The sequence below is a fragment of the Macaca nemestrina genome, chromosome 2 (assembly GCF_043159975.1).
Source record: "Macaca nemestrina isolate mMacNem1 chromosome 2, mMacNem.hap1, whole genome shotgun sequence".
In the NCBI taxonomy this organism is placed as follows: domain Eukaryota; kingdom Metazoa; phylum Chordata; class Mammalia; order Primates; family Cercopithecidae; genus Macaca; species Macaca nemestrina.
This window is the reverse complement of record NC_092126.1, coordinates 28824772-28839119: the sequence shown is the minus strand read 5'-3', so window position 1 is coordinate 28839119 and position 14348 is coordinate 28824772. Positions and strand designations below refer to the sequence as shown.

The window sequence follows — 14348 nt, the reverse complement described above, 5'->3', positions numbered from 1 at the left end:
TGAACTCAGGAGTATTACAGCTGTAAGGATAATTTAACTTGTATTGTTAGGTTATGCAACCTTTCTGAGCCAAAGTTTCTTCATCTATAATGACATTTACCATAATAGCTATTGTGAGGGCCACAGATTCAAAATACAGAATGCTGACCTGAGCATCTGGCACATCACAACTGCTTAATAAACAAAAGCTATTATCTGCTTTATTTCAGCCTAATTTATTTAGCTTCCTTCTTACTACTCATCTCTATTCTGTCATGCAGAGTCAGCATCCACCTGTGTTGATTTGTTTCTCAACTATTGTCTTCTTCTTGCCTTGACCTCTCTTGCAGACTCCTAGAGACTTGCCTTAAGCAAGTATCACCTTAATTAAAGTTTTTTTTCCATCTCTGCATTATTATAATAACTCTAGAAGAAAACTCCGATGTTACAGCCATGGAATAGCTATGACCATCAAATTAGTTTAGTCTTGTGTTTCCTGTTACTTAACTTACAATTATCTCTTGTAAATCTACTCATCTTTCCTGTTTAATCTAACATGAGTACTGCAAAGCAGAAGAAACTATGCAGGAGACAGATGAGATTCTGGAAAATGCTACCAAATTATGGAAAACATTTGAATACCATTATCTTTTGCAGAATATAAACAAAACTTAAATGGAGAAAGGTCGGTCCACTCTGATGGATTGGGCATACTAATTTGCATATGTTGTCTTCAAAAATTCAAATTTAAAAGACCTATAAGGGTAAAAGTAATAAAACGACTAAAACATGGCTGAATTAACCATTTTTTTTCCTCAAAGCCTCATGTATGCTTGAAGTAAAGAGGCTGTTCCAGTCTATTTGAAATTAAAAAGAAATATTCTTTGAATTAAATATAATTGCAAGTAAAGTCTAGACTGTGCTTCGGGAGAATCAGGGGACAAGTTAAATTAAATGTTTTGGGAATCTTAGTATTCATAGAATATGGCTAGTTTCATTTGCTAGATTCCACTTAACTTGTCTTTCAGTAGGCCAAAAAAGATGTCAAGATAAATAACTATGTTTTTCCAATAAAAATATTGTCTTGTGGTCTTACTTTGTTTTTAAATAAGCTTCTAAAAGAAATTTTTTAGAAGGTATAAAATTAAAGTCCCACTTAGCCACATAAACATATGTTTATTTAAGAGAATAAAATTTCAGTAAATGAAAATTGTCCTAGAAAATCCAGGCCCTGTCACTTTCTCCTTAACTCTTCACCTTTCCTTTACCTCTGGGTTGGGAAGTTACAATTTTTATCTACTATTCATTTGTATATTTTGAAAGGGGGAAGCTATGATGAAGAATAAGCTTTCTCCTTCTTGCTCTTTGCAAAGGCAGGGGAAAAGTTTGACCACATTTTCTTTACCCAATCTACCATAGATGGGCCCCTAGGTTGATTCCATGTCTTTGCTATAGTGCATAGCACTGTGATGAACATATGAGTGCATGGTTTTTGTTTTTTTTGTGTGTGTGGTTTTTTTTTTTTGTTATAATGATCTATTTTCCTTTGTGTATATACCCAGTAATGGGATTGCTGGGTTGAATGGTTGTTCTGTTTTATATTCTTTGAGAAATCTCCAAACTGCTTTCCACAGTGGCTGAGCTAATCTACATTCCAACCAACAATGTATATGCATTCCCTTTTCTTCACAGCTTAACCAGCATCTGTTATTTGACTTTTTAATAATAGCCATTCTGACCGGTTTGAGATGGTATCTCGTTGTGGGTTTTGATTTGCATTTCTCTGATGATTAGTGACGATGAATATTTTTTTGTATTTTTATTGGCCACTTGTATGTCTTCTTTTGAGAAGTGTCTGTTCATGTCCTTTGCCCATTTGTAATAGGGTTTTTTGTTTGTTTGTTGATTTGTTTAAGTTTCACATAGATTCTGGATATTAGATTTTGTCAGATGCATAGTTTGAAAATATCTTCTTTCATTCTGCAGGTTGTCTGTTTACTCTAGTTTATTTTGCTATGGAAAAACTTTTTAGTTCAATTACATCCCACTTGTCGATTTTTATTTTTGTTGTAATTCCTTTTGGGGACTTAGCCAGAAATTCTTTGCCAAGGCCAATGTTGAGAAGGCTATTCCCTAAATTCTCTTCAGGGTTTTTATAGTGTAAAGTCTTACATTTAAATCTTGAATCCATCTTGAGTTAACTTTTGTATATGGTGACTGGTAGGGGTACAATTTCATTCTTCTGCATATGGCTAAACAGTTATCTTAGCACCATTTATTAAATAGGGGAGTCCCTTCCCCATTGCTTGTTTTTGTTGGTCTTGTCAAATATCATATGGTTGTAAGTGTGTGGCTTTATTTCTGAGTTTTCTATTCTGTTCCATTGGTCTATGTGTCTGTTTTTGTACCAGTACCACGCTGTTTTGGTTATTGTAGGCTCATAGCATACTTTGAAGTTGGGTAGTGTGATGCCCCTGGCTTTGTTCTTTATGCTTAAGATTATTTTGGTTATTTGAGCTATATTTTGATTCTATATGAATTCTAGAATATTTTATTCTAATTCTGTGAAGGATGATGCTGGTATTTTCATCCGAATAGTGTTGAATCTGTAAATTCTTTTTGATGGTATGGAGAGATACTGATTTTTTCAATCCATAAGCATGGACTGTTTTTCCATTTATTTATATCATCTCTGATTTCTTTCAGCCATGTTTTATGGTAGAGTTTTTTTTTTAAAAAAACTCTTTGGTTAGCTGTATTCATAGGTATTTTATTTTCTTTGTGGCTATTGTAAATGGGATTATGTTCTTGATTTGACGGTCAGCCTGGACATTGGTGTATAGAAATGTTACTCATTTTTGTACATCTATTTTGTATCCAGAAACCATACTGAAAGTGTTTATCAGTTCTAGCAGGCTTTTGGCAGAGTCTTTAGGGTTTTCTAGGTATAGAGTAATATCATTAGCAAAGGAGATAGTTTGACTTATTTTCCCGTTTGAATAACTTTTTATTTTTCTCTTCCATTATTTTTCAATATGAAACTTATTTATTGAACTCTAAGAGACAATAAACCTGACAAAAATTAGTACAATTCAACACTAAAGCTCATACAGGTGGAAAAGTGAAATTTACAAAATTTATTGATGATTTTGCTAATTCTAAATTATGAAAGAATATATAAATTTGCTTCAAGTTTGTTTATCTTGATGAGCTTTCACCTTTGTTTAGTGAAAGTTTTAAAATTTGTTAATACAGGGTTTTTTCTTCAATAAGATTGCTGTTTTTAAAATTAAGTTATTTTTATTAAGCCATTCAAATGAATGATTAAATAACTTTAAGAAGATTTTGTTTTGTTTTGCTTTTTTGGTTTTTTTTTTTTTTTTTTTTTTTTCTTTTAGATGGAGTCTCACTGTGTCGCCAGGCTGGAGTGCAGTGGTGCGATCTCAGCTCACTGCAACCTCTGCCTCCCAGGTTCAAGTGATTCTCCTGCCTCAGCCTCCTGAGTAGCTGGGACTACAGGCACACGCCACCATGCCTAGCTAAATTTTGTATTTTTAATAGAGACAGAGTTTCAACATGTTGGCCAGGATGGTCTCGATCTCTTGATCTCATGATCTGCCTGACTCGGCCTCCCAAAGTGCTGAGATTACAGGCATGAGTCACTGTGCCTGGCCAAGAAGATATTTTTGAGTATGTATGACATGCATATGACAGAAAATTCAAAAGTTAAAGTGGGTATACAATGAAAATAAGTCTCTCTTGTTTTTTTATCTTCAGCCATATAGTTACTTTCCTTCAATCATTTACTGTCACTAGGTTCTTGTAGATCTTTCCAGTGCTATTCTAAAGAATCATCTCAAACTTTAATGTGTACATGAATCTTGTTAAAATGTGGGTTAAGATTTAGTGGGTCTGGAGTGAAACTTAAGATTCTGAATTTCCACCTCCTGAGGCTGATGTTGCTGGCCCAGGACCATGCACCCAATGGTAAGGTTGTGAAGGACATTTGTTTCTGTTTGTCTCTCTGTTTGTTTGTTTATTGGACTGAAGGGAGCAAGATAGTCTCATAAACAGATGCAGTTTTCTGCCTTCTACTACTACCTCAGCACTAGAATTCCAGCTTTGAGCTTTGCATTGTTACAAAGCTTTCTTCCAATCTTTGTCTTAAGTGATAATCTATTCAGTATTGAAAAAATCAAACCATAATTGAAGAATGAAACATAGTAATATGAAGCCTGATACTGGATGATGTATAAATTACAAGGACTATGAGAAATCTTTTTTACAAATTTTTAATCTGCTGTTTAAACAAGGTTAGAAAAGTTACCAAATGAATATAACCTCCTAAATTTTGGCAGAAGGCATGCTGTAAACTTTAGCTTGGAGCCTATACTATTAATCTAATAAAGACGCTATCATACTTGGAAATGATGCAGTTAAGCTCCCTGAAATCAATATGAAGTACAAAGATCATTTAAATATTTTAAAGTCATAAACATTAATATTCTATCTTCCTATACAAAGGAGTCTCCAGAAATGACTGTATTCAATATCACAAGGGATATAAACGTTGTCTTTGTTGAACCTGTATGTAAAGGTAATTCTGAAAGCATGGGGGGCAACTCCCAAAATGATGTCAAAAGTTCCTGTTTGTTTCTTGCTCTATGCAGGAAAGTGAAGAATGGAGGACTTACATTTGTCTACCTTCCTTGTCAACAGCGTATGTTACTACGAGTACTTGCTAACCCAATACAAGGTTTCTTTTTAAAAAGAGAACCAATATCAAAAATACTCTTCAGAAATAAAGATTTGAACTATAAATGTCTCAATTTCTGCATAATTGGCAGAAAGAGCCAAGAGAATACAGGTTTCTGTATGATGCCAAGTCAGTGTGTATCAATGACCCCATTGCTTTGAATGACTCCAGGGATCTGCCATATGGAGAATTATTTCGCTCGGTGCTGAGATGGTTATTTTTAAATATTTGACGCTACAAAGGGAGAATGGTTTGTATCTACCTAATCTTCTTGAGCACACACTATTCTACTTAAAGCTGTGATTCTCAAACCTAAATTATGTAGTAGTATACTAAATGATATGCACAAGTCATAGTAGAAACAGCACAACCTTTCAAAGTTTCAATTGAATTAAAAGTTTTACAGGCCCATATCAAAACAAAATAACACTACAACAAGCAATAATTTATGAAAGGGTATAATGAAAAATTCTGATGAATTTTTAAGTTAAACGTAAGATTTGAAAATAATATCAGGCTTAGGAGTATGCTTCTAGGCCCTGTGGAATACAGATTTATTGGCCAGTAGGAGGATATTTCAGTGGGAAACTTTTTGAAGTACTGCGAAATACATTAAAAGCATGTGAGATTAGAGACCAGATTATTTGAGTAGAAACGACATTTCTGTGCCGCCTATGAGACTCCAGAGTGGCTGTATGCAAAACATTTTGAGACCACAGAAGTTACTGTCCTATTTCTGAAATACAGATTTTCTGCATGAAATTAGGAAGTGACATAGAGTTTGCTAACACATCCAGACTGGCTTAGGAGATGTCATCAATGAATTTTTAACGTATAATCTGTATAGAGAAAAATCCGTGTCTTTGGGTTTTATGGAGACTGAAATAGGTAAAAACATTTTTCTACAATTTGCCCATTTCTCCTGCTAGTAGGGAGCAAGTCACTTCTTTACAGAATGCATGGCATAGTAAAATAAGTCACATAGACTGAGTTTTAATCTCCAGCATTGGATCTTAGACAGGAAACTAAAGTTCTCTAGGTCTGTGTTCTCTGAAAAGTGGGACAAGTACAAAGATGAAAGAAGCTAATAGTGGATCAATGTTTATGTTCTTCTCTCTTTTTTATTTTCATCTTTTATACCTTCCCATTCCTACCCCCTTCTCTTTGGGCTTAAGAAGTTAACAATAAACAGTACATCTTCATTTGAAGGGGAAAGTGGTGCTCTATATTAGATCAGACTCAGTGACCTGGATGTTTACCAATCATGAGATTCTCTCTGAAGATTCATGAAAGCTTTTTGCTAAGAAAGCATTTAGAGAAATAGTCAACTACCTCGTGTATAAGTACATTTATATCTTACTGTTTACCGTCACTTTCAAACTGAATATATATACAAAAATGACCTAGAAACAAGCAGAGAAAAGCCGTGTGGCATTTAGATGCATATCGCATATGCATAATTGATTTCTTAAAAGGTTAAATACCCTTAGCATATGTGTGGATAGTGATATACCCATGATGAGCCCGTAAGTATTATGGCAGTGGCTTTGTTTTATGTAATTCTAAAGTAAATGTCATGTTTCTTCTTTAGGGATTCCAGGACTGGGATTCAGAAAAGCATATGTTTCCAGGTAGATAGCTGGGCAAGACAGGCTACTTTCCCAAATGTAAGGACCATTCATGTAGCTGGTACACTGAGCTTTATGAAGCTCAGGCTGCCACTAAATTCTCTTTAGAATTGAAATGCAATTACATATCGAGGACAAGTGCTAAATATAAACAGAAAAGACCAAATACATGCCTTTATTTTTTCCTTTGTTTTTGCAGTATATTTGTGGAAAGAATTAACCACCTCAAAGACACTACAATCCTTAATTGAAACACACAGATCAGTCAACTTGGTGAATCCTTCAGCATCTTTTGTCAAAAGTTTGTTACAGCTCTGAAGGACTGGTCTTTTCTTATATTCATAAACAATTATAAAGATGCTAAGGAAATTAATAAATGAAGCAAGTAACTAAGAAGTATACCAAATGAAGTATCATTAAATATGTCTTGAATATTTAAAAATAGGCACTATGTTGCATGAGGATACATAAGTAAGGGGTGAAAACTACATAAATGTGAGTGATTATTACAAAAATTCAAATTATGAGCTTCTTCTTTGGGGAAGGAAGGAAATACAATTCGTATGGTATACACAGGGGTTTTCACTGCATGCATGATCTACATGTATTTATTATCGTTTAATAATATTACACAATCTTTACGGGGTATCCCATATTTCCTAATTTTTTAAAGTGGCAAAGGCAAGCTGGGTATGGTGTCTCATGCCTGTAAACCAGCAAGGCCAAGGTGAGTGAATCACTTGAGCTCAGGATACAAGACCAAGCTCGGCAACATGACAAAACTCCATCTCTACAAAAATTAGCCAGGTGTGAATTTTTAATGTATAATCTGTATAGAGAAGAATCTGTGTGGTAGTGTGTGCCTTTAATCCCAGCTACTCTAGTGGTTGAGGTGGAAGGATCGATCAATCAATTGAGGCTACAGCGAGCTGTGATTGTGTTACTGCACTCCAACCTTTCTTTCAAAAAAAGAAAAATAGAAAAGACAAAATGACAAAGCATAGTGAAGAGAATGCAAAAATTAAGTTGGTAAAAAATCCAATGTAATATAATTATAATAATAAAAGTAAATATATGAATCTTAGGTTGAAGAATGTATTTTTCTATTATACTTAAAAAAACTTGATATATGCCATGTGCAAGATACAACTAAAACATAAGTCCCTGAAAATAGGAATATAGGAAAAGATATGCTAGACAAATACTAACAAAGAAAGGTATTGTATCTATATAAATAGTTTAAGAACTAGACTTTAGGATAAAATGCAATGTTTATTCCGCCTGCAATTCTTGTTTCCTTATTCATTCTCTGAACCTACTTCATCTAAGCATCTGCTTCTAACATTCTAGGACTTATGATAGGCCATCTTGATCTATTTTTGTCTTATTCCAACCTAATCATTTCAAAGCCCAAGATGTTTGATCTCTCAACTCTAGTAGTACCTATTATTTGTGTACCACTGATTTGGTACTTATATGATGTGTTTTAGTGTTATTTATGTACATGCATTTCTTTAATTAAATTACAATGTCTTAGAGCTAGAGATCATGCTTATTCTTCTTTAAACACCTCACCCCAGGACTTGCCATCTGGTAAAATTGTGTTACCTAGTATTATCGTATAATAGAAAGTTAATAAACATGTCAGCAGTCAACTGAAAAATGGCTTCTGAAAGTGCATTAAAAGCTTTTTTTAAGATGTTTAGTACTTTGTCAATGCTATGTATTTACATTTTCTAAGTAATCTTCCAGCCAAAATTTCAAAATGGAGTTGAGGAGAGACACACACTATTGTTAAAGGGACCCAAAGCTGTGCCGAGTTGATGAGACTGAGACTACAACCCCCAGTAGGAGGGTACCCCCCTCTGGAGACTCCCACAGGTTTATGACTATGTGATTGTTAAGGACTGGGACCACATCTAATGAACTTTTTACATCCACATCTGAAACAAAGTCCAACATACAATGTATAGTCAATAAGTGATTCAGCAACGTGTGAAAGAATTAATTATGAGTCTAGGGTAATGTAATTCACTCCTGTGGCTTCAAAACAATGTATAATGGGAGTTTCTCAGTGTGTGTCTCTAGCTCATGCTTTCAGAGGGAGAGAGTGGCTGGGAAGGCAGAAAAGCCAGCTGGGTGGAGGCGGGATGCTGATGCTTACACTACAGTTGGTACTCTGGGGTTGGGCGCTGATTGGAGCAAAGCTGAGTAGAGTGGATTTGGTTTTGCCAGCCGATGGTGGACCATGTTTGGAAACAAACAACAAAAGCTTAAAAGGAAATGGAGAAACAAATGGAAAAGATTTTCAGTGCTTCTCCTGCTGGCCATCAAGAAGTAGCTGGAGTACCTTCTTTCGCATGGCAGGAAAGATAGTCTGTCCACTGCAAACCTCGTTTAAACTTACTGTTTTGTGAATAGGCAATATATAAAGCATGTGGGATGAAATTCAAAAGGTACAGTAGGGTGTATGGGAAAAATAAGTGTTTTCCTACCTCTGCCTATAGTTACTCTCTCTATAGACAACACAATTACCAGATTCCATTTATTTTTAGGTATACAAAAACATTTCATGTTTGGTATGCATACACATATGCATATATATATATTTATTTCAGATAAATAGCTCATATAATAACATACTATACTGAATCTTGCTTTTTAACAAATTAACAGCTTATACTGTAGTTTTTCCATTTTTATCTTTATCTTTAAAATCCCAGTCTCTAACACTGTTGGTATACCACTGTCCAACATTTGTTTCATGTATGAATGATTAATTTGATAATAGTATCTAATTCATTCATAGTGACCCTAAAAGTCACCCACCAACACATTTTATGAATGCCTTATCTTAAACCCCATCTCCAATATGCATCTTTTCTTTTCTCCCTGTTGACATTATATTCAAATTAAATCTCAAAAAATTTATCCCATGGAAACCTTCTCTGAATATTGACTGTCTCTCCCCCAGGAGTTATTTCTAAGCACTTAATATTACTTAATAGTTTACTATTTTGATTGTCCTCTAAGTCTTTTGTGTTAATATTATAACCATAAATATGTGAATAGCACTCTTTTTTTTTTTTTTTTCTTTTTGAGATCGAGTTTCGCTCTTGTTGCCCAGGCTGGAGTGCAGTGGCACAATGTTGACTCACTGCAACCTTCACCTTCCGGTTTCAAGCAATTCTCCTGTCTCAGCCTCCCAAGTATCTGGGATTACAGGGGCCCACGACCACGCTCGGCTAATTTTTGTATTTTTAGTAGAGATGGGGTTTCACCATGTTGGCCAGGCTGGTTTTGAACTCCTGACCTCGTGATCCACCTACCTCGGCCTCCCAAAGTGCTGGAATTACAGGTGTGAGCCACCACGTCTAGCCTGAATAGCACTCTTAACAATAATTTTTTATTAAGTAGTTGTTTGTGCCAGACACTTCACTAAGCACATAATATGCATGATCTCATTAATTCCTACAACTCACCTATGAAGTAAATAACATTATTATTATTGTAGCATACCGGTCATTGCCCTGCCAATGTCACCTTGACTCACTTGGAGATCGTATCCAGACCATTTCCTTATATGCCACTGTTTTCTGGCATCTTTCTGCCAGAGTGATCTTTGGAGAGTGCACTTAGCTCAAGTGGGTAGGTCAGAAGTGCCAACATATTGACATCCCAGGAGTGAACTTTAACCAATTATGTGTGGACATTAGTGGGTAAATACTTCTGCTTTCTCTTCCCTTTGTGTGACAACCTTTAGTTGTACTCCTCACAATTATTTCAGGACCCATATATTTTGCCTACAGCAGTGAACCCCTTTTTAACTTACTCTTTATTTTCTTTCATCTCTTCCCTATCTCAATTTACTACTTGCTTTCTTCCTGGAATCACCTCCCAAATAAACTAATTATGCTCAAATCTTAGTCTCAGGATTTGCTTTTGGGGAAAGCAGATCTGAGGAAATTGAGGTTTAGAGTTCTTGAGTAACTTTTTCAAGTTCACCTATACATTACATGGCAGATTCAGTATATGAAGCCAGAAGCCATGATCAAAAGCATCATCCCTTACTGCCAACTAGATGGTAGGTGCCACAAAGCAGACCAGTGAACACGTATGTTTCTTCCACAGTGTGTTTCAAAATGCAAGCCTAAGTCAGAACTTAATGCATGCTTCTGCTGGTCAAGTCCATTTTATGTTTTGGAGTGTCTCTTTTCCACTGCTGCACATCAGAACGTGCCTTTTGGCAGTTAGCTAAACACATATGCTGGTCATTTATACAGGAATTGTGTATAAATTCTCATACTTATCTAGTTGCTGAGTATCTTCTCCTTGTTTTTCTATAGATAGCAACTTCATCCTCGCCAATGCCCAGGTGGCTAAGGGTTTCCCTATAGTCTACTGTTCCGATGGCTTCTGCGAGCTTGCTGGATTTGCCCGAACCGAAGTCATGCAGAAGAGTTGTAGCTGCAAGTTCTTATTTGGGGTTGAAACCAATGAGCAACTGATGCTTCAAATAGAAAAGTCACTGGAGGAGAAAACAGAATTCAAAGGAGAAATTATGTTCTACAAGAAAAATGGTGAGTTGGCTTTCTTTGGTGCTCACTGGAGAGTAGTTTGAAAGGCTGTCTTCTTTCAACCTAGTAATTGCTCCACAACTCCATTAAGGCTTAATGGCATTTCATATACATGCAGCCTGTTATAGAAGTTTCACAAATGACTTGGATGATAGCCTTGTTTTTACCATTAGTAGCATAAACTGCCTAGAAATTTTGAATTAGAATTATAACTATTCAATGTCAACGAATAGTTAACATATATTAACTGAGTTAATATATGTTAAAATAAAGTATGTTACTATTATATTTTGGTAATTCTTAAAATATATGTTCTGTATAATAGTTGTTTGTGTATTAACAACTTTTATCCAGGAGTTTTTGCCAAATTTTATGCCTTAAAGAGCTACATCTCAATTCCAGTCATTAAACACAGAGATCCGCGTGTTCCCTGCAAAAAAGGAAGTCAGTTAAAAAAAAAAAATCGGCATATGCATTTTCTTTTCCAGTTACCTAGCCACAGAGTCTTTCTCACTATTCTCCTAAATTCTAAACACAAAACAGGAGACACATAGCATCTCATGTTAGAGTAAATTTTCCTGGGCTTCAAACTGCCCCTGGGAAATACTAGGTATTTTCTTGTGGCTGCAGTTTTGTGACTCTCTTTTAAATGAAAGAGGATCTAGGGGTGTGTAAAGTGTCCGCAGTCCTTGGGTTCTATGTAGGAATACATATCATTAGCAAATGGGCCTTGGTACTTCAGGTAAATTAAAGAGAGAGAAATGGGAGAAATGCTAGATCAAAAATTAGAGCAAACTAATATTTTATCAGTATCCAAAATTCTCATTTTTTCTTTAATAGCTTTCCTTTTCCCTTGTAGTAACATAATCCTCTGAGTTTTAGCTAGTGCATGGCTACCAAACTAGAAAAAATATTTCCCAGTCTTATTTGTAATTAGGTTGCGCTTGTGACTAAGTTTTAGGCCAAGATATATGAGAAGGAATATTTTGTGCAATCTCTGGGTAAAACATCTGAAAGGGAAATTGTTTGTTCTCTAATTTATCTCCTTTCCCTTTCCCATGGTGTGGACAGAACTGTGCCCTAGAAAGTACATATATTGAAGTCATAACCCCCAAATGATTGTATTTGGAGATAGGGCCTTTAAAAAGATAATTAGTGTTAAATGAGGCCCTCAGGGTGGGGACCTAATCCAATATGACTAGAGTCCTCATGGGAAGCAGAAGAGGCACTGAGGGTGTGCACACACAAAAGAAAGACCACATGAAAATGCAGCAGGAAGGCAGCTGTCTGCAAGCCAAGAAGAGAGGCCTTAGGAGAAACCAAACCTGTCAGCCCTGTGATCTTGGACATCAAGCTTCCAGAGCTGCGATAAAATAAATTTCTATTGTTTAAGCTACCTAGTCCATGTTATTTTCTTATGGCAGCCCAAGCAAACTAATATGCATATGTTAAAAAGTTAGGACAGCTTAAGAAACTTTTGGGCTGAGACAATGGAGTTTTCTAGATACAGGATCATGTCATGTGCAAACAGAGGCAGGTTGATATCCTTTTTTCCTATTTGAATACCCTGTATTTCTTTCTCTTGCCTGATTGCCCTGGCCAGAACTTCCAATATTATGTTGAATGGGAGTGGTAAGAGAGGGCATCCTTGTCTTTTGCTGGTTTTCAAGAGGAATGCTTCACTGATAGGTGCAGCAAACCACCATGGCACACGTTTACCTATGTAACAAACCTGCACATCCTGCACATGTATCCTGGAACTTAAAATGAAATAAACTTAAATTAAAAGAAGAAAAGGAATTGCATATTTGAAATAGAAACAATAATGGCTAAGATGTTGCTAAAGTTTATTTACTGGCTCTAAAAAAAAAAAGATAGTTCCACCTTTTATTCATTATAACAATATTACAATAATGTTTACTCCTTCCCTTCAAAATAAAAAGTTAAGACAAGGCTGGAAAGCCAGTTTCAACCATTTGACAAGGACAATAACATAATGAAATGCAGAGCAACAAGACAGAAGGAACCTGGGTATGTTTACAGATCCACTTTCCGCTCCAGACAACAAAATTTCTATCTTGTTTTGTTGCATTTCTATCTTGTTTGAGTCACTTATTTTGGGGTCTTTGTGTAACAATATTTAAATTAAACTCTAACTCAGGGTTTCTCAGACTTGCCACTGTTGATATTTTGGGCCAGTAATTCTTGTGGTAGAAGGCTGTCCTGTACAGTGTAGACGCTTAGCACCGTCCCTGGCTTCTATATCTTACTCTCATTACTTTGAGGTATTGAGATCAATGTCAAGAAGAGCCTGCATATGGAAATTTCATCCCCTTTTGTAAGTTATTTTTCCTTGGAGGATATTCCCTGATGATGTGAATTTTGGATATACAGTAGTTATGAAGTATTGGAGACTATCTCTTTGGGACAGGATACCTCAATTCGTTGGCATTGGTAACACAGTTCAGACCATTGTGTCCTTCCCAGTGTCAATACATAAGGCCTACATAGCAAATATGATAAAACAAAAGGATTCCAGCTCTATGTAATTATACCATAATCATTGAAAGGAGGCCTGAGATAAAAGAAAATGGAGGATGTTGCTGAGAATGCAGACTGGCAGGGAGTGATAAAGCTGCCATCCGGTGGAACAAAGAGGAAAGGATTTCCTTTGCCTGAAATATCCGCTGACTGCAGACTTGTCCTTCTTAAGATAGGCGCCTTGTGTAGGTCACTCCAAATCTGTACGAGTATTTTCCTTTTTAAGCCACTTCACAATATCCAAATCTAGGTGTCAGGACCAAACAATGGAGACTTATAGGCTAGATAGGTAGAAAGTATGGCGTACAGGGTGGGAGCAAGAATTTCTTGAGCCCAGTTTTTTAATAAGATGTCTCTGCAACCTTAGACACACTTGAGTAGAAATCATTAAAGGCACCAATTCCCTTTAAGCTAGTCACCATGTAAGAAAACTAATTGATCCAGTTACTAGACTGAAAATTGCCGTCTACCCTAGGCTAACCATACTGCATTATAACTATTTATATAAATTTCTGCCGGTAAATGCAGTTGTGAGCTTTTGAAGGCACACGTCTACATCCCCAGTGCCTAGAGCCTGGGGTTTCAGCGTTGTTCAGATGGTAGTTTCTTAGTAAATACTTGCTGAAGGGAATTGAAATTGATTATTAGCCTATGGGTACTTTAAAATATGCCTGGATTTCTGGTTTTAAAAAATATGCTTATGACTTAAAGTGTCCTCCTTCCTTTTTTCAAGGATCATTTTCTTTTAATATGCTTTAGAAAGCAGATGCTTATCTTATCCTACCCAGATACATTTTGACATTCTGTGATTGTGCTGCTTTGCCTATTTGTTCCTTAATGCTATGATTGCTCTCCTGACCTTACAGA

The 14348-nt window shown here is 35.8% G+C and overlaps 1 protein-coding gene across 7 annotated transcripts in view; it reads left to right on the top strand.

Annotated features, from left to right (window-relative positions):
- Window positions 1–14348, top strand: part of LOC105465816 (potassium voltage-gated channel subfamily H member 8) — a 383293-nt gene that overhangs the window by 100571 nt on the left and 268374 nt on the right. For 4 of the 7 annotated variants that reach the window (XM_071090844.1, XM_071090845.1, XM_071090843.1 and 1 more), the window contains one exon: window positions 10710–10943. In XM_071090844.1, coding sequence (XP_070946945.1) covers window positions 10710–10943 — 234 coding nt within the window. Of the gene's footprint in view, window positions 1–10709; window positions 10944–14348 lie in introns of those variants that run through there. The other 3 variants (XM_071090847.1, XM_071090848.1, XM_071090846.1) reach the window with 1 other exon arrangement.